The sequence below is a fragment of the Hippocampus comes genome, unplaced genomic scaffold, assembly GCF_001891065.2.
Source record: "Hippocampus comes isolate QL1 unplaced genomic scaffold, H_comes_QL1_v1.1 scaffold7, whole genome shotgun sequence".
In the NCBI taxonomy this organism is placed as follows: Eukaryota; Metazoa; Chordata; class Actinopteri; order Syngnathiformes; family Syngnathidae; genus Hippocampus; species Hippocampus comes.
Genome location: NW_017842060.1, coordinates 4,548,658 through 4,566,302, shown reverse-complemented (window position 1 = coordinate 4,566,302; position 17,645 = coordinate 4,548,658). Strand labels below are relative to the sequence as shown.

General features: G+C 43.2%; 3 protein-coding genes across 6 annotated transcripts in view; 1 reads left to right on the top strand and 2 right to left on the bottom strand.

Annotated features, from left to right (window-relative positions):
* Positions 1 to 8,381, top strand: part of LOC109511076 (mitochondrial calcium uniporter dominant negative subunit beta) — a 12,488-nt gene extending 4,107 nt beyond the window's left edge. For both annotated transcript variants that reach the window (XM_019861824.1, XM_019861823.1), the window contains exons 2-8: positions 4,276 to 4,333; positions 4,876 to 5,043; positions 5,859 to 5,966; positions 6,598 to 6,758; positions 7,176 to 7,379; positions 7,458 to 7,574; positions 8,146 to 8,381. In XM_019861824.1, the coding sequence (XP_019717383.1) occupies positions 4,276 to 4,333; positions 4,876 to 5,043; positions 5,859 to 5,966; positions 6,598 to 6,758; positions 7,176 to 7,379; positions 7,458 to 7,574; positions 8,146 to 8,223 (894 nt within the window). In that variant the 3' untranslated portion in view covers positions 8,224 to 8,381. The remainder of the gene's footprint in view (positions 1 to 4,275; positions 4,334 to 4,875; positions 5,044 to 5,858; positions 5,967 to 6,597; positions 6,759 to 7,175; positions 7,380 to 7,457; positions 7,575 to 8,145) is intronic.
* Positions 8,382 to 9,483: 1,102 nt separating this feature from the next.
* LOC109511079 (caspase-6) lies at positions 9,484 to 13,636 on the bottom strand. 3 transcript variants are annotated; one of them, XM_019861829.1, is made up of 8 exons: positions 13,234 to 13,636; positions 12,916 to 12,963; positions 12,313 to 12,355; positions 12,088 to 12,237; positions 11,946 to 12,022; positions 11,124 to 11,299; positions 10,901 to 11,051; positions 9,484 to 9,848 (listed from the first exon to the last, which is right to left on the bottom strand). In XM_019861829.1, exons 2-8 carry the CDS (start codon positions 12,947 to 12,949, stop codon positions 9,613 to 9,615), a joined length of 867 nt encoding a protein of 288 aa, XP_019717388.1. In that variant the 5' UTR covers positions 12,950 to 12,963; positions 13,234 to 13,636; the 3' UTR covers positions 9,484 to 9,612. The 3 variants fall into 3 exon arrangements, with proteins under 3 accessions (XP_019717388.1, XP_019717389.1, XP_019717387.1); XM_019861830.1 differs by having other exon boundaries at positions 12,916 to 12,960; XM_019861828.1 differs by having other exon boundaries at positions 12,916 to 12,951; positions 13,234 to 13,635.
* Positions 13,637 to 14,611: 975 nt separating this feature from the next.
* On the bottom strand, positions 14,612 to 17,398 carry pla2g12a (phospholipase A2, group XIIA). The gene is made up of 5 exons (XM_019862164.1): positions 16,913 to 17,398; positions 16,670 to 16,875; positions 16,122 to 16,198; positions 15,721 to 15,886; positions 14,612 to 15,511 (listed from the first exon to the last, which is right to left on the bottom strand). The coding sequence occupies exons 2-5, from the start codon at positions 16,872 to 16,874 to the stop codon at positions 15,393 to 15,395; spliced, it is 567 nt and encodes a 188-aa protein (XP_019717723.1). The 5' UTR covers position 16,875; positions 16,913 to 17,398; the 3' UTR covers positions 14,612 to 15,392.
* Between the last annotated feature and the right edge of the window lie 247 nt (positions 17,399 to 17,645).

The following is a 17,645-nucleotide window of genomic DNA, read 5'->3' as shown; positions in this document are numbered from 1 at the left end:
TCTCCCGCCTCTTGATTTATCGATCGGCTGTTAAAGTGCCATCTTTTTACCCTCCGCGTGATCATCCATGACTATCAGCGCAGAGGGCGGACGGATGCCTAATATCCATCGGCAGTAATGGCCTAGCCGGTTGAGAGTGCTAGAAAGAAGCAAAGTGCGCATCCTATCAAGATTCATTCTTGCCTCTCAGATTGATTAAACTGAGCCAGTGAGTTTGTTCCCGGGACACTGGCGACGACCTCTGAGCCCCACCCCCACCGCCCATGAGGAAAAAATAATGGCAATACTCACTTATTGTGTCACACTTGGGCCACTGCAAAAGCCACATTCTCACGTTTTAACTAACGAGTGTCGAAAATTAAGTTCTTGGCAGTGTAATCAGAATACTACAGAGATGTCCCGTTCAAAGAAGTGAATGAAGGCGTCAAAGAAGTGAAACCGGAGGCTCGCTGAAGGCGAGTCGATGTCACCCGCCACGTTTTTAAAATATTCCTGAAGTAGAAAAAGGAGTTACCTTAACCGGTCAATCGTGGACATTTTAAAGGAGACGTACTGTCGTCAAACTGCTCCAAGGATCATGAGTTATAGCACACTTTTAACCCTCAATTCAAGCGATGCTGAAATCAGTGTCTTTTGAGGGGTCATGGAAATAAAGTCACTGTCTTTCTTGACGATGACATTGAGTGGGTAGCTGCTTGTTGTGCCCCGGCTCTTAAAAAAATAAAAAATAAAATAAAATAAAAGAGTGAATTGCGTGTGTATGAGCCTCCATTAAAAACAATAAAAGCATGTTTTTTTTTTGGGGGGGGGGTCACTTTTGAAGGTAACACTTGGTCATCAAGAGGGTGAAATACAAATACCCATTTGGGTTGCGTTTCTGCACAGAAGGGTAGCTGCTTGTTGTGCCCCGGCTCTTAAAAAAAATAAAAAATAAAATAAAAGAGTGAATTGCGTGTGTATGAGCCTCCATTAAAAACAATAAAAGCATGTTTTTTATTGGGGGGGGTCACTTCTGAAGGTAACACTTCGTCATCAAGAGGGTGAAATACAAATACGCATTGGGGTTGCGTTTCTGCACAGACGGACAAAACATAACTGACGACATGGTGCACTTTCAATTCTTTTTGTAGATTATTATCTGGCCGTTTAGTTCAATTTCCTGTTCTGTGGGCGTCATCAATTTTTTTTTCCCTTTTTGCTGCTTTTCAAGAAAGTAACTCAACACCAAAGTAAGAGACACTTCATCCTGTAGATGCTCACCGAGTGAGATCTCATGACTTTGTTAGTGTGCCCCCCCCCCCACCCCCGACCATGAATAGTGAACATTTGCAAATAATGGACACCCTCCCCAATTGGTTTGTAATGACTTATAGATACCACAAGATGGCATCAATTGTGATCGTAACTCACCAACGCCACGCACCGACATCTACACAGTCATGAACCGACGTTCCATAAAAATCAGTCGCTGAATTATTCAACACAAATAAACCACCGACACACGAGGCTCACCAATAGTATTCACAATTCTGTCAGCGGTACTAAATTGTGAAACGAGCTGGATATTTTCTTATTGTGAAGAGCGATATTGTCGTTTCGCTTGAGACTGCGTTGGCTGTTTCGCAAAATTGTGCTCTCTGTGCTGAAATTTGGGTCTTCTTAGACGAGATGTCTCGAAGCGCCATCCGGGTTGGGGTTGAGGTTTGCTTCCTGTTGATAAATGAAGAGACGCGAGGGCGTGGAATGATACAATAATCATGTGGATGTTACGCGTGAGGTTATTGAACTGTTGTTGTTCTCAATGTTTTTTTTCGACATTTTCCGTTATCCCGCTGTGCTCTCCCCGCCAAAGCCGCTGGGATCAACGCTTCGCTGCCTGCACTTCACCGACGTTCCATAAAAATCAGTCGCTGAATTATTCAACTCAAATAAACCACCTACACACGAGGCTCACCAATAGTATTAACAATTCTGTCAGCGGTACTAAATTGTGAAACGAGCTGGATATTTTCTTGTTGTGAAGAGCGATATTGTAGTTTCGCTTGAGACTGCGTTGGCTGTTTTGCAAAAGTATGCTCACTCGCTGTGGTGAAATTTGGGTGGTCTTAGACGAGATGGCTCGAAGCGCCATCCGGGTTGGGGTTGAGGTTTGCTTCCTGTTGATAAATGAAGAGACGCGAGGGCGTGGAATGATACAATAATCATGTGGATGTTACGCGTGAGTGTATTGAACTGTTGTTGTTCTTATTGTTTTTTTTTCGACATTTTCCGTTATCCCGCTGTGCTCTCCCCGCCAAAGCCGCTGGGATCAACGCTTCGCTGCCTGCACTTCATCACAATGACAGCTGGGAATAATTGAATTTTCTTACGTAGTGGCTCTTATGGGGGTGGTGGTGGGTTTCCGCCTTAAGCGTTTTGCAGCTCAATCCAGCTCCCCTACCTTTCCCGCAAGCTACAGCAAACCATTGAAATGAGTGATCGCCTACTGCATCCATACGTGCGAGTAGCGTAGCGCAACGCCTTTAAAAAACACGGCTCGCCGAATGAGGCCGTTTGTCGCCGCGCTCGCCATGACCAATTTCTCAAGCACTAAGCGTGGCTTTGTTTAGCGCGACCTGATGGAATTTTGCCACTTTTCGGCCTTGACCGCATCCCGTAAATAAGAAAACCCACGGCTGTGGAGGCCAGTCCGCTGAAGGTTGAGCGTGATCGCGCGGAGCGGGTGTGCAGCTTTGAAATGGATTTCAAACTTGCCATTTTTATTTATTTATTTTCTTAAGTTCCTCGTTTCTTTGGGCTTGAAAAAGTCACGCGACCAGGCGGACCCCCTCATGTTGCTTGCTCAGTCTTGTTCATGTTTGCATTTCATCCTGAGGTGACGCACCTTCTTTGACGCTCGGCAGCCGCTTCATTGTGTGCGCCACGAACGAGCTTCAACACAAACGGGCGGCTCCATCGTTTTGCTGCAGTTTTTGGTTTTCGTAGTCATAGCAAACGTCATGAGATGAAAGCCCGTCTGACAAAAGTGAGCATCGACAATCTTTATGGAAAAGTATACACTGTGCACTTCGACTTCATCATGTGGTTGTTCCCCTCTGTCAAGTCATTTTTTTTTCTGAGCTCACAGAAGGTCGCAGTGCAAAAGCTATCAGCCCTCACTCAAAGTCAATAGCGATGGAGCCACTGCTGCTCTTGACTAATCAAGTAGCTGTTACACGGCAAAATTAGGATTCCGGCAGAGTAATGTTTTTACATTTGAGTCCACCTGGTAAACGTCAATCTCTTCTTTTTTACTTTGAGCGGCCTCCCCAGCACTCCTTTTAATTTGATATTGATTGAATGGTATGCTTGCTGGAGGACAAAAGGTGATGGGGGAACCGAGAGGGCTTTTGTGTGTGTGTGTGTGTGTGTGTGTGTGTGTGTGTGTCTTGGCTGACAGGAACGTAGTTTTTTTTTTTTGTACTTCTTCTTTTGGCTGTTTATTTTTACATCCCAGAAGTGTTTTTCATACAAATAGTTCTAAGTGCAGTATGACTATATTTCTGCTTGAGTGTAGTTATGGCGCATTCCGACAAATTCGGGTTACAGTGTAGCTGTTGGAATCTAATTGTATGCACAATGTGGAAGCTTCTGTCATGATAAACATTGAATGGGGTCAAATTGACCCCCAAGGATAATAGGGGGGTTAATCGCAGCGGCAGATATTTTACTCTAGAAATCATGAAAAAAAAAAAAAAAAAAAAAACATGTGGCATGCCTATGACTGCCATTCCGTTGCCAATGAATCCATCCAATTTGCTCGAGACTGCGCACGTGATTCTGTTTGTCTTGGCAATGTGATGATTCCCACTTTTACCTGAAACCGTACCATGATCTTGTTACAATACCGCCTTCACGCTTCCTGTGTGTGTGTGTGTGTGTGTGTGTCTGGTGCTCGTGCTGACTTGCCGAAGACACGAGCTGTTCTGCGGATGAGTGAGCGTCCTGTTTATTGCGATACAAATATTATGAAACGTGAGGCAAATCCATGCGTTGGCAAAAAAAAAACTCCACTTTCAATCAGCGGAAATTGCACTCCGAGCCTGGTGGGATTTACGTCATTAAGCAAGGGAAAAGGGGTGCAGTGTGCGTTTTTTTTTTTTTTTTTTTAATGAAGTGGAAAAAAATGCTGGTGTCATCATTTTTCCAGGTTTTGTTTGCATTCCAATCCTTGCCAGTTGATCCAATTAGCAAGGGAACACTCTTAAATCATGATGGATTATTTGTTCTTCCCAGGTGCGTCTTATTGGAGCTTGTCAGGCTGTATTCTACAGCACACGCCCGCCCCCTACAGGTAAAGATGGTTTAATGCACTACTATTACCTCTACTGGCGATAATACAATCCTAATAATAATAATAATAACCAAGAGCCAATTATGGCTCGTTCCGAGATTTGCCTTAGCAAAATTGATTCATTCATTTTTTTTTTTTTTTTAACATTTCTAATTTAAAATGTGATCACTTGATTCATTGTAATTGCTAATTTGACTTGCGAGTGACCCAATTTATGAAACTGTTTTCCCTCTGTCCTTGTGTTGCGAGCAGGCTTCATATATGCTGCAGCTCGAGCCAAGTGGGGCGTGACTCGCACACAAAAAAAAAAAAAATGCAGCAATTTATGTCCAGTAATTAAGAGAGTGACACAGTGATACCGAAGGAGATCGATCACAGATATTTGGAGCCGATATTCATTTGCAGTAAAAAGGAAAATATTTGTCAAAAAAACTTGGCCCATCTGTATACTTTAAAAATCAAATATGGCATCTGAGTTAAAAAAAAAAAAAAAAAGTTTGCCCACTCCTGCTCCAGACAGTGACTCTTTTTTTCTTTGGCAGAAGTGTCGCTCACCTACAAGCACGGGCGTCTGGCTCTGGAGGTGCCGCTGACGTGCAGGAGCGAGATGTGCCTCTTCTTTCTACAGCCCATGCTCATGACGGTGGGCAACCTGGTCGGCGAGCTGCAGAGGGAAGACCCCGGTGCCACCGCCACGGTGCTCTCCAAAGGTACGTACTCCATTGCAAACAACCCCCGCCCCGTAGGCGACACCGATTCGCGGCATGCCGCCAAACGGGTTCTGTGGGAGTGCGGTGGGGAACGAAAGAAGTCAAGCCACAAAACTGTTGCTTCATTCGCTTTTTGGGAAAATGTCCAAACCGATCCCTTCCGTCTGTTTTGTATCCTGCTTTCTTTGGGCAAGAGGCAAGCTACGCAGCGGACCGGTTGCCAGATCATTGCAGGGCACATGGAGACAAACAGCGACTCAGACCGATGAGAAATTTAGAGTGCGGGTGGGCAAATTTTGTGCTTTTAAACCCTGCTTCTTTAGATGAGTTTAAATTTTTGGGAGTTTTGGGGAATTTTGGAGAGTTTCTGGTCCAATTGTACTATTTTACTCGCTCCGCTTGGCATAGTGTGATTAGTTCTTATGTGACTTTTGTCAATTTGCAGGGCAGTAGGTCATTGGATGCCCGCCAGTTTCCAATGCAATCTCGTGTTGAAAATGATTGTGGGCGGCCACATAAGCCTTGCGTCACGCCGACCCGACCTCTTTGTAAAATGGAGCTAACACGGTGCTGAGACGGTCCCGAATGGAATGCTTTTGCAATCGGAATGCTTCACAAGTGAAGTTGCCATAGCAACCATTGGGCAATGGAAACTCGCAACACCTTAAGAGCTAAATAGATTTTTACAAGGTTGTGGATTTTGCATACGGACATGAAATTTATGTCGAGTCTTTAAAAGTGTCATTTTCATCCGTTGAGCATTTCGACTGCGTTTTCGTGAGTAATTTGTGTTTTCATGTATGTGTCCCGGACAGATGGCAAACGTGTGGCCTACAACACGCTGATAGAAGCACTGCTGATAGACAAGCGCTTCAAGCTGGTCATCAACAACACCGTTTACGATGTCCACGCGCCGGAGAAAGGTACGGAAACATGTCCGCTCTCAACATTTTGAATGTTTTCAAACCTGAACGACTTGTTCTCAAAGTAGCTCTACCCGTCGTTTGGAGTGAGGGGAACGTGATCGTTCTTTGTGTACGTTCGATGCGATCCGTCTGATTTGAAGTAACGTTACAGTCATGGTGGGGGGTGGGGGGAATTGTTGACCACACTTGTTTTTTTTTTCCCAGTTTCTTGTTCATTTTAAAATGCCCGGTACAGTTGAAGATACATTTGTTGGGACAAACGTAACGGCAACGTCGCAAGAATGACTTGCCATTTTTTTCATGGTTTTCTTGATAACCAAAATCACTTTGGCCCTTTCGTGAATAGCTACGGCAGTATACTGCCTAAAATTTCAGGTTTGAGGCAGTCCGTGTTTTGTTTTCTGTCCGTGAGTCACATGGCTACACTGTTAGTAGTCACAAGCGTTAAAATGAACAAGAACTTGTTTTGTCTGTTTTAATATGAAGATTTCTGAAAGGTCACCTAACCGTGAAACCAATTCGATCTGACAAAACGCTGCTGCGGATACATTAACTCTACATAGAAACTAGTAAATGCTTAATTCTGAAAAACTTGACATAAAATGGTCCTTATCCTCTGTTTCGGCAGTGTGCAAGTCCAGTGAGCACGCCCTGCAGCTGGACGACATGAAGCACGTGGTGCACCTGCTGCACACGGCCCTTCACCTGCCCGAACACCAGCTGATTCAAGAGCGCCAGCTACTGGAGAGACTGGACAGCCTCAAACAGGAGTTGTCCCCCCTGGAGAAGGTGTGCCCAAACGCTTGATACCCACCTGAATGAAAGTGTAATAATAATAATAATGTCTTCTTGACTTGGTGAAGCAGCATGTGGCTCTCATCTCACGGTCATTTGGATGTTCTCCATTACTGTAACCTGTGGCATGTTTATGATCACGAGGGAGCTCAGTTTAGTACAAGTCGTCAAATATGTCAGAAGGCCTTGTACTGCAACAGAGGTGACATTCTTTATCCTCTGCAAAGAACGACTAATATTACTGTCGCTTACTGAAGAGTTAAGACCAGTTCCATGTTGAGTATATAGATAGATTTCGAAGATGATGTTGCTATGGTAACTTCCGGCTTGTCCTAATGACCAACAACGGGTTTTTTTTCTCTCTCGCTCTGAATGTCACCGCATCCCGATGCTCATCTGCCACGTGGCCAGATGAAGGCACAGCTGTCTCAAACTGCCGAGGTCCATACATCCAGGGCGATTTGGACGGGTTTGGCGCTTTTGTCCGTGCAGGGCGGCGCCCTGGCCTGGCTCACATGGTGGGTGTACTCGTGGGACGTCATGGAGCCCGTCACCTATTTTGTCACCTATGCCACCAGCATGGGGGCCTTCGCATACTTCGTCCTCACAAAGAAGGCAAGCAAGCCAAAATTCCATCCCGCGCACTCGATTGTTTGGTCATTTTTTCCTCCATGTATTGTTTCCTTTTTCCAGGATTATGTTTACCCCGATGCAAAGGACAGACAATTCCTGCATTACTTCTACAAGGGGGCGAGCAAGAAGGAGTTCAATGTGGAAAAGTACAACAAACTCAAAGATGAGTTGGCTCAGGTGTGTTGTCGTCGCGACAAGCGCAGACATGCAGTGGAACAAGACGCAGCGCAAAGCTAGGTCTTGTATGCTAGATGCTAATTTTATTTTATTTTTTTCCTCGCCGTATTCTGCTTTCGTCTTGTATTTGACCGTACCCTATTGTTTCATAATTTGCTGTTTTTATTTCGGCACCAACCACTTAGGCTTGGTTACATAAAAGAAAGGCTTGAAGTACAATTTAGAATTTAACCTTGAATATTTTTGAGGGGGGAAATCACACAACTAAAAGGCAGACAGTGTCGTGCAAATAAATAATTCAAGCAAAGGTAAGCATTTCGTTAGCAAGCAGGAACATACGATTTTTCCGGACAAAATTTGCGAGGCTCAATCGTAACAGCCCCGTGCACCAATGGAAATTTATCAGACGCTTGATTGTCTCTAAAGTCCAGGAAAGTGTTGTTCAACGTCGCTACTAACAAGTTTCTAAAAGTATTTGTATCAAACCAGGTCATTTTTAATGTACTGTATACAAATTAATTTGGCAAATGAAATATTTGTCTGTATTCACGATAAACTCCACATGTTCCAGGTGGAGGATGACCTCAAGCGCTTGCGCAATCCAACGCAGCTTCAACTCCCCATCGAACAGATCCAGGCCAAGCCATGATGTCATCACAGCGCAAAAAAGAAAAACACTTCAGGTTTATTTTCATAATGCTGCATTTTTAATCAGAAATATTGATGACTGTTGTATTTGGATGGGGCGAGGGGGAGGGGCGGGACGGATACAAACAAACTGGAAAATTGAAATAAACTCATTTGCTGAATCCGTTTGTCACGTGCAGATGACTAAAACGGGATCGGAATTTGCGAGTTGCTCTGTTCTTCCTGAGTCATACAGTGCATTGTGACTGTTTTTTTTTTTTTTAATGCGCGCACCCATACTCCCTGAGGTACAGTCATCATTCGTGTCAGATGTGGTTTAGGGTGCAAAAAAAAAAAAAAAAAGCACATTTTGAAGACAAGTTTGACCACTGACACAACTTGAAAGACGAATACAAACACACACGCAAATACATAAGTTCCCTTTTTTTTGGGGGGGGGACAGCATATTGAAGAAAGTCATAAAAAGTGATTCACTGTAAAGTTTAAGTTAAGATGCACTTTGTCACCAATAAAAGGTAAAATAACCCGAACAGGGACACCTGATATCCAATTGGTAAAGTTTAGATAAAGAAGAGGGCGTGTTCAAGGCTGTCATAACAATTAGAATCATTGTCATTGCACAGAGCTGACGGGCTATGCTAAAAAGAGTCAAAATTATTGGGTGCCGTGTTTGTTACTTAGCAGGCTACAAATAAATAAACCGTACCGTATTTCGATGAATGGAACGAAAGGGGAAGGTTTTCCTCATGACCTAAGCACCGAAAAAGAACATTTCCTGAAACCAAATAAATTGGGGTGTGTGTGTGTTTTTTTTTTTAAATATATGGGCACAATTGTCCGCAGGCTACTTTCTGGTTCACGGATAATGACGAATTTTATTCTGGAGCGGAAGGAGGGTTCCCACATGACTTGAGCACTTTTCACGAAATTAATTTGTGAAGCAAAAATATATATTTTTTTTTCTCATGCAGTATTTGATCACCTCCTGGTTTGTGAGCGGGCTTATTTTGAGTTCCTGGATAATGTGTCGCTGTTTGTCATGGCTGTAGCTTTCGAGGTTGGGGGAGCCATAATGCACTGTGTAGGAAACTGGACAGCATATTTCCCAAAAAAATAAGCGACGGTTGACCCTCAAGACTCCAAAAGGTGCGATGCTAACTGAACTGGTGAACTCTGTGAGTAATGCAGGTCCATTGACTCAGCAAAAGTTCTGACAAGCCAGGCTACGCCCTTTCCGGAAATCTTGAGCTCAACTGTCGTATTTACTTTAATGCAAGCAACAGAATCAGAAAATGAGAGTAATTAAGCCAAAGGGAATGTCGGAGAAAACCGGAATCTTTCCTGTGATTGTCAAGCCGTTTTAGGATGGACGCAAAAGTGGCGGGAGGTTTTACTTTTTGGGGCGGAAGTAGAGCTTCTTGGTGAGCATGGAGGCGAAGCAGGGCACCTGCTTCTTGCCTATGGACTCCCTGTCCTTGCTTGACAAAACGCTCCTCGCCGACACCGTGCGGTTAACCAGCGTCAGGAGTTCGGTGAATTCCAGAGAGTCGCCGTACTTCCTCAGCAGCTCGCACAGGTCCTGGATGTACCACGAACCGTTCATCGTATCCCGGTGCGAGTAGTAACCTTGAGTGAGATGCCGTGGACATGGCGGTTATACAAATGCCTTCAAATGTGGACTGATTAACCTATTTTGTTTTTTTGGGGTTTTTTTTTGTTGTTTTTTAAGGGCTCTAGTATCCCTGCCCGAGCCACTCCACAAAAATGTCTTCCAACTTGAGGGGGCTATATTCCTTAGAGGTTGTATTTGGGGGGCAAAGACATCATAACCTAGCGGGAAAGCTCTTCCAACCCCAACTCCGTGAAATGTGGCCTTCTTTTCCCATTTTGGTGGAGAATACAACGCTCAACACCTTTTCGTCACAGCTGCACTCTTCCAAGGCTTGATTTGACGGTCAAGGACTATCCAAAGTCTGTCCAAACACAAAGATTCCTTCAAAGATAGCCGTCTTTTCCCAATCTTTAAGGGTGTATACACCGTGACCGGTCTTGCCACAACCCTCCACAAAAACATGACATCAATCCAGGAGGAAGTTGTCCCAATTTAAACAGTCCTTCAGACGTGCCCCCTCCCCCCTTTACTATTATCCTTGTCTTGCTTTCGTCCCAGTGGCATTCTTCATCGGGTGCATTAAAAAAGCACGCAAGAACTCACACTGGTGAGAAACCTTTTGCCTGTTCAAATTGTGGCCAAAGATTCTCACAGAAACAAAGCTTAAAAGTACACTCACGAACACACACTGGTGGGAAACCTTTTTCCTGTTCAGTTTGTAGCCAAAGATTCTCGTGGAAGTCTCAGATTAAAAGTGACCTTTTCCACTTTTTGGACGGGTATACACCACTGCTCTCCTTACACCACTCCTCCACAAATATTTAAACTCAATTTTAAATTCCAAACTTGGACACCTTCAACAGAGGCCTTAGTTTGTGAGGATCCACACCACAACTCTACTTTACCAACCCCTACACAAAAAGCCTAATTTAAGAGGCTACTTTTGAAGCCCCCAAAACAATTAGTTGCAACATTTATTCTAAATTGAACCACGATTTATCAAATTTGTCAAAACAAAGATGGGGGCGGGGGGTGGGGGGTGTAATTTCTAGGTTTAGCTACTCACCTTCCGCCACCGAGTAGCACATGATGAAATCCGCTCCGGCCGGAAGCGTATGAACAGCGCTGGCGTCAACCACCACCCCGCCGGTACTCAGCTCGCTGTCCACAGCGTCATACGGCACCACAGGGTCGTCGTGTTTGTCTCCGCGACACGCCTGCCGTTGTGCAAACATTTTCATTTTCATCTATCCGAGCGATATTGCGCCTGTGACCAGTCGGGTGCGTACCTGCAACACAAAGATCTTGGGCTTCCCGACCAGGCTTTGGCACTTGTTGCCTTTGAAGAGCGACGTGATGTGCTGGATGCTGATCTTGCCATCGTAGGTGTACACGTGCTCGTCCTCGCCGTGGCTCAGGAAAATGAGCACAAAACAATCTGCATCCGAGTGATTATCCTCAGCGGCTAGTCGGACAAGAGGTGGACCAATAGAGAAAACAAACGTTAGTTGAGCGCCGACTTCTGCTAAGGACAAAAAATCCTAATTTGGATTAGCACCTTCCAGAGGGACCCAGCCCCTTGTACAGTAGATTTATCAAAGGCTCTAAATTGTTGATATTTACAAAAAGGCATAAGCTGCATTCATACGAAGATTTAAAGGGGAAGGCAAGTCAAAAATTGTCTTTACAATATTCTCTACGTACCCCCACTCGTGTAAACATAGCATACGAATTGATATTGTTTTATAAAACAAATGCATCAGGTCATTCAAAGGCTCAAAACAGTCTTCAGTGTTAATAGAAACGTCAACTTTGAATACATTCCATTGTTTCAGCAAAGACTCTAATGAGGGTCTGACATTTTTTTTTGTTGTTTGTTTTTGGCTGGTGTTAGATTACTTGAATACTCAAAATTATTTTTGGTCGGCCCTAAATTAGTTTTTATGTTTGCGTAAATTGTGATGTTTATGAAAACTTGTCCATTAGGTTCATCAAAGACTCGATTGGCTTTACTGTGATACATCCGTTGGGGTTCTTGTACAACTCCTTATAAAGTAATGCTGCTATAACAAGCAGACATAACTAAAAGAAACCGAGTTTTAGGTGACCACCTTTATGGATTATCTCCAGGACTTCCTCGTTTTTGTAGTTGTCGTAAACTTTTACATCAAAGTTGAGCGCCTTCAGCCTGAAAGAGAAAAAGCAACGCATTGCAAACAAAAAACATTTGCCGTGTAGGGAGATGGACTATACCTGATCTCCAGATTGTAACGGTCAGTGTTTGTGCCGTGTCGGTCGTTCATGCCAAGGCGCCAGAAGAAGCGCTCCTGGTTAAAAATGAGTGCCTGGCCTCGTCGTTTGTAGTCCATCTTGTACTCCTCAGCAGGGTCCAAAAAATTATCTCTGTGTGTGATCACGGAACACTGAATATTAAAGGCGGAAACTAACGGAAGCTTTCTTGAAAATGTACGAGCATACCTATTGAAGGCATCCGTCTCCATTAGATTCTGGACGTACAGAGCTGAAATGACACGTAAACACAAACATGTGGCATTTAGGCTTTTTTAGAGCCCGAGCGGCAACCACTGCAAGGTCCCTATTGTTATTTTTAAAAATTATTATTATTAATAATGTTATTATTCTCTGCAAGGATTCACATATGTAAGGCGTGGACATCTACCCATTAGTTGACAGAACAAGGCAAAAATCATCTTAACCTATGTCATATTTTATTACAAAATATAATTACTGTATATTGATTCATAACAAACGACAACGTGAATATGAAAATGCTTTGTATGTGAATTAACCTGAACGATTTCCAAGCTGTAAACAGTCAGGGCTTGTTGAGGCAATGATTAACCCTGACATGACACTTCTTTGTTTCGTTTTCTATTTTTTTGCATTCTTTTCTATTGAACCAAATAATACTTTTATCTAACATCCCCCCCGAATAATTGTTCGTTTTCTATTTTTTTTTTTTGCATTATTTTCTATTGAACCAAATAATACTTTAATCTAACATCCCCCCGAATAATTGGGTTTTTTTTTCTCAACAAAAAGGTGTTGTCAACCACTTACTCGTCCTGTCTGTGACGGTCGTGTGGTGCATCATGGTAACGCTCGCTGCTTGAAGAAAAGAAGTCAGGAAAGAAAGAAATCGAACATTTAATAAAAGTACAGTTGAAATGCTGCCGGGCGTCCTCATAACAGTTTTATGAGAAAATGGCGTGACAGCTACCAAGTAATTGTATCCTTGAGCAACTGACGACAACTATTTAAACTTTTACTTAGAAGAAACATTCGGATCTCTTCCCCTACACATACATTATTATAACACATATAGGCATATTTATATACATGTAAATATATATCACACAGACGTAAATGTTGTTTTACCTGGACGGCAGTCCTTTCCCTTTGCTGTTTTACTCCACCTTCCCCCGGACAACAGTTCGCCAACTCCTCACAGATACTTCAATCAGCCCCGCCCTCCTCTGCGCTCATTGGTCAAGAGATGGGAGACGATTGGCCCACACGAGCTGCCAATCAAAGGGGGTGCTTCCGCGCTACACCCCAAATCAAAGTTCGAAATTTGATAAATCACTAAAATTTAGTCGACGATTCAGTAGCCCCGAGACTCGTTTACTTGTCGACTCTTTCTTCTTGTGTCGTCGTAAACCTTTCGCTTTGTTTCTTTAAAAATATATTTTCCTTGTTTTTTCTCATTTTTCTCCGTCTTTCTCCATCCCATTGACTTCATCCTATTAATGCTTCTTTTGCTGTCTCCTGTTCGTTCTCCTTCACATCCTCTTCTCCTTGTATGATTGTTTCCTCCACTCGTGTCCTCTTTAACCTTTTTCTTTGTATCTTTCTCAAAGGTGGAGGGATTTTTTTTTTTGCTTTGCAGTCGCCAGGCTGTGACAACATTTCGTGAGTGGCCATACGCGTTCGCCCAGTTGCGCGATCATGTTTTCATGAGCACCTGAGACGTCATTGTTCGTCAGACCATCAACAGTTCCGGGTTTCATGCAATAAAATGCACACCTATCCAGTACTTGCTCAACACACTCAGATCATCATAAAGTGTATGTAAAAAGCAAAATTTTCCTGAGATTACTAGATATTTTGTGAACCGTTCTAATAGTCTACTTCGATCTCAATACAATAATTTTCGAGCTAACAGCCAATCCAAGTGAACAACTGTTATGTTCGGCCGAAACTGTTTTGCATACCTCAATTGATGGCCTATTTATGAAAATAAAATCCGAAAAGCACACTGACACAAATATCGTGTCATTCGCCAGGTGTGGCTCCGCCCCTGATCTTTCCTTCTATCACTTGCCGCTCACTCGCCTTCTCTGCAGCTCTTTGGCTTCTTTGTTTCCCAAAGTGCCCTTGCGTTCTTCCTCCCAATTTTTGACACTTGAATCAGTCCTCCCTCAGGGTTGAGTGTTTAGTTGCGCAAGACTCACATTTACCATGTGTCTTTGAATGTGAAGTTGTTTAAATTGTAAATCCTTGTGCATCTTGTTTGGCAGGTTCTGCCACCGATGCATGTAGGGCTTGGAATAAACGTAATGCACCCGACTGTAGTTAATTATTTTCATAATATTAGCCACACTGTGGGTGTAATCAGTGACAAGAGACCATACAGCGTGTAAAACTTTTGTCACTTTCTCTTGGTAGAGTACGGAGACATCCCAAGTCATCTGTAAAAAAATAAATTAATTAAAATACGCAAAAACAGTTTGCAAATGAAAGAGGCCAAACAAAGTAATTAATAAATTATTTTCATTTTAATGAGGTTTTTCAGACTGGATTCCACCTATCTAAAGCAAGGTACACACTGGGATTTTAAACATCTCAACAAATTTTTAAAATGTGAGACGAGGAAAAAAACAAAAAACAAATCCACGCTTAGTGCTCAAATAGTGTGACTACTCCTACACACCACATATGGTAGCTGTGAAAGTACCAGGACGACCTGTGAAAGGCAGCATAGTGCAATGAAAAAAAAGAACTTGTGGCAATTAGGGAGCGTTTAGTTCACGTCACAGTTCCCAAGTCTCTTTGCTTGGCCAAATTCTGTGTTGAGCAAACAAGGATTTGACAAAAAAAAAAAAATAGCATGAATAGTGAACAGCTTTATCATTTACGAATGTCACCTTAGACATTTTTTCTGTGTCAATTGGGCAGAAAATTAACTCTTGGCACACTCCAAGGTAATCTTTTGGAGACGTCTGACAATCAAGTCCTTTGCTGACCAGAATTGGAAAGCAGGGGAAAGAAAAAACTGCTCCAAATCAGCCCTTTTATCAGTATGTGTGGACCCCACTTTACCCCAAAAGCCACCAGCGGACCAACGTACTGAACAACACATACAAACAACATAAATAATTGAATGCATTTCAAATTGTTTCCAGGATCATCAGTCAAAAGTATTCATGCAGTCTGGTGTCTAAACGAACAACAGCAGCAGCAGCTCTATCCCTGAGAAATGTCTACTTTGTGGACCCTCTGTTGTCATCAAATCAAAAGCCCATCCACAAACATGATCACAGTTCCTTCTTGACTTCATACTGACACACGCACGACCCTCGCTGGCTGTCCAAGTATGGTTTGCATCCCAAGTGCATCACGGCGTCGAACAGCAGCGTCACCGCAGACTCGCACGCTGGGCAATAAATAAATAAATAAACAAACAAAAGGACAGACTGAGTGCACAAATATTCATACAAAAATCAAACACACTGAGATGTGCTATATGAATAAAGCTGCCTTGCCTTTTTCCCCTCATTTGAGCACCTGACCCCTAAAATGTCTGTACACATCCATGATCATCAGGCACTGTGATCCCCACCTCCCTGCATTTGGATCTTTTACCTTGAACACTGTGGCCCAATCCCAGTGTCCGTTGCACGTTCCTGCAAATGGTCTCCAGACAGTCCTGGAACTGCTCATCGCAGTCATGCTTCTCAAGGCCGCAGGTGTCGTAGCAGCGGTCGTGCTGGTTGCAGCATTTTGTCATGGATGGGATACCGATGTCGAACTGGAAAGACAAGATACTTTCACGCCGTCTCCATTTTTTAAAAGAAACACTGACATGAGGAATTTTCACTTGGCCTCCAAAAGGAGGGATTTTCTTTTGTCACTACTACTGTACACAGCATCAACACAGAATGAGGGGGAAAACAGACAACCATTTAAGTTTCCACCAAGAGCTGCAGCCACTTTCTCAGTGCCTTTATGAAAGTGGCCTTTCATACAAATTCAAATAGCGTTACCTGGAATCCAAAGAGCAGCGTCCCGCATCCGTTGGGCGGCGCCGGCTTGTACCCGGGACGAGGCACCGGCCTGTAACCTGAGAGAGGAGAGCAAAGGTGAACCGGCTACCACTGTTACCTCTCTGTGTCTGATGAACACATCCGCAGCATATTCAAGGGACAGCGGAAATATTAACACGACAATGTATTTAGGCTGCTTTAGACCGAAAAGCCCGAAGGTAATTAACAAAATGCACCTCCGTTCCTGGCTGCTGTCCAAGAGAAAGCAGGTGATGATTATTTATTTTCCCGACGCTTTTGTACTTTAACTCCCTACAATTGAAAACAGATATCTGCACTTTCAATTGCATTCCTTACTTTACGACCCACCCTTGACTTTTTTTCCCACCTCATATGAAAATACGACGGAAAAAAATAAAAACAGGACATCGACACTTTGTTCAAAAGACACAGACTGCAGGAGTGTCACAGATTGGCGTTGTGTTTTTAAAGATGAGCCAACAATACAATTGTAAAACATCATCAGTGATTTTGACAATCTGCTTTACCGTCACTACACTTGTAACGACACAAGCCGTCGTCGCCGCCGAACAAATCGAGAGCCGCGTTGAGGTAAGTGTCGATCTTATGGATGCCATTGCGGATAGTTTTCAGAGTCATTCGCCAGTCAGGAGTCTCCGCTTTCTGTTCACAGCAAGATACGGAAGCCGCGCATACAACCAGGACGAAAACAACATGGTTTATCGTGAGCATGACCCGCTAGATTATAAATAAGAGCCGATTGTGAGATAGCGTTAATGCTGTACACGTCGTCTTGTCGGCATTTTCAATTGTGTTTTCATTTTCTCGGTGAAGCTTTTCATTTCCGGGCAGTCACGTGACGTATGCTGCATTCCATTGTATTAGGATTATCACACCTTTCCACCACAAAACCGTCCAATAATGTTGGATTGTTTGTCGTTATATTTTTCTTAATCTTGTGTTTGCTTGGTGTTGTTGAAATTTTGGTCAACCCTGATTGGCGTTTCAATGCCCTTTTTAGGCCGAGTCGACGGTGGAGCTTTTGTATTTCCGAGTTAAATTGAAAGCACCGTCGGAATAAACCAATCAGACATTTGCGGAAGCTGTTACGTTTCCTTGTGTGACGGAATTAGCACGGTGCCTAAGAGTTGTTATGTAGTGCGGTTTTTTTTTCATTCTAATGTTTTCAATAATTATTGGTTTTTATTTAAGACCCTGGCATATTCTTTTTATTTTTTTTTTAATTTGCTCTTTGGTTGTTATTGTTCTTTTTTCCCCCTGTGTGGTGTTTCCGAATGGGCCCTACAATTTGTTAAATAAAAAAAAAATCTGTTGCTTCCGTAGTTTCGCAACTTTTATTGAGCCAAGGCACATATTCTACATTGGAAATAACTTACGAAACACCGCCAAACAACGTTTCAAAAAAGGTGGATAAAACAGGTTGAGTACGGGATTTCTGCCATCTGGTGGAAGGGCATAAAAAATAGACTGACTAATCAAAAT

Excerpts from the sequence above, each read along its gene's own strand:
- LOC109511079 (XM_019861829.1), bottom strand. The coding sequence starts at position 12,949 with ATGATGCACCACACGACCGTCACAGACAGGACGA. Across the intron at positions 12,023-12,087 it reads CGTTACAATCTGGAGATCAG|GCTGAAGGCGCTCAACTTTG; the intron begins GTATAGTCCATC and ends TTTCTCTTTCAG. Across the intron at positions 11,300-11,945 it reads CCTGGAGATAATCCATAAAG|CCGCTGAGGATAATCACTCG; the intron begins GTGGTCACCTAA and ends TTGTCCGACTAG.
- pla2g12a (XM_019862164.1), bottom strand. The coding sequence starts at position 16,874 with ATGCTCACGATAAACCATGTTGTTTTCGTCCTGGTTGTATGCGCGGCT. Across the intron at positions 16,199-16,669 it reads TCGTTACAAGTGTAGTGACG|GTTACAGGCCGGTGCCTCGT; the intron begins GTAAAGCAGATT and ends CTCCTCTCTCAG. Across the intron at positions 15,887-16,121 it reads CGCTGCTCTTTGGATTCCAG|TTCGACATCGGTATCCCATC; the intron begins GTAACGCTATTT and ends TTGTCTTTCCAG.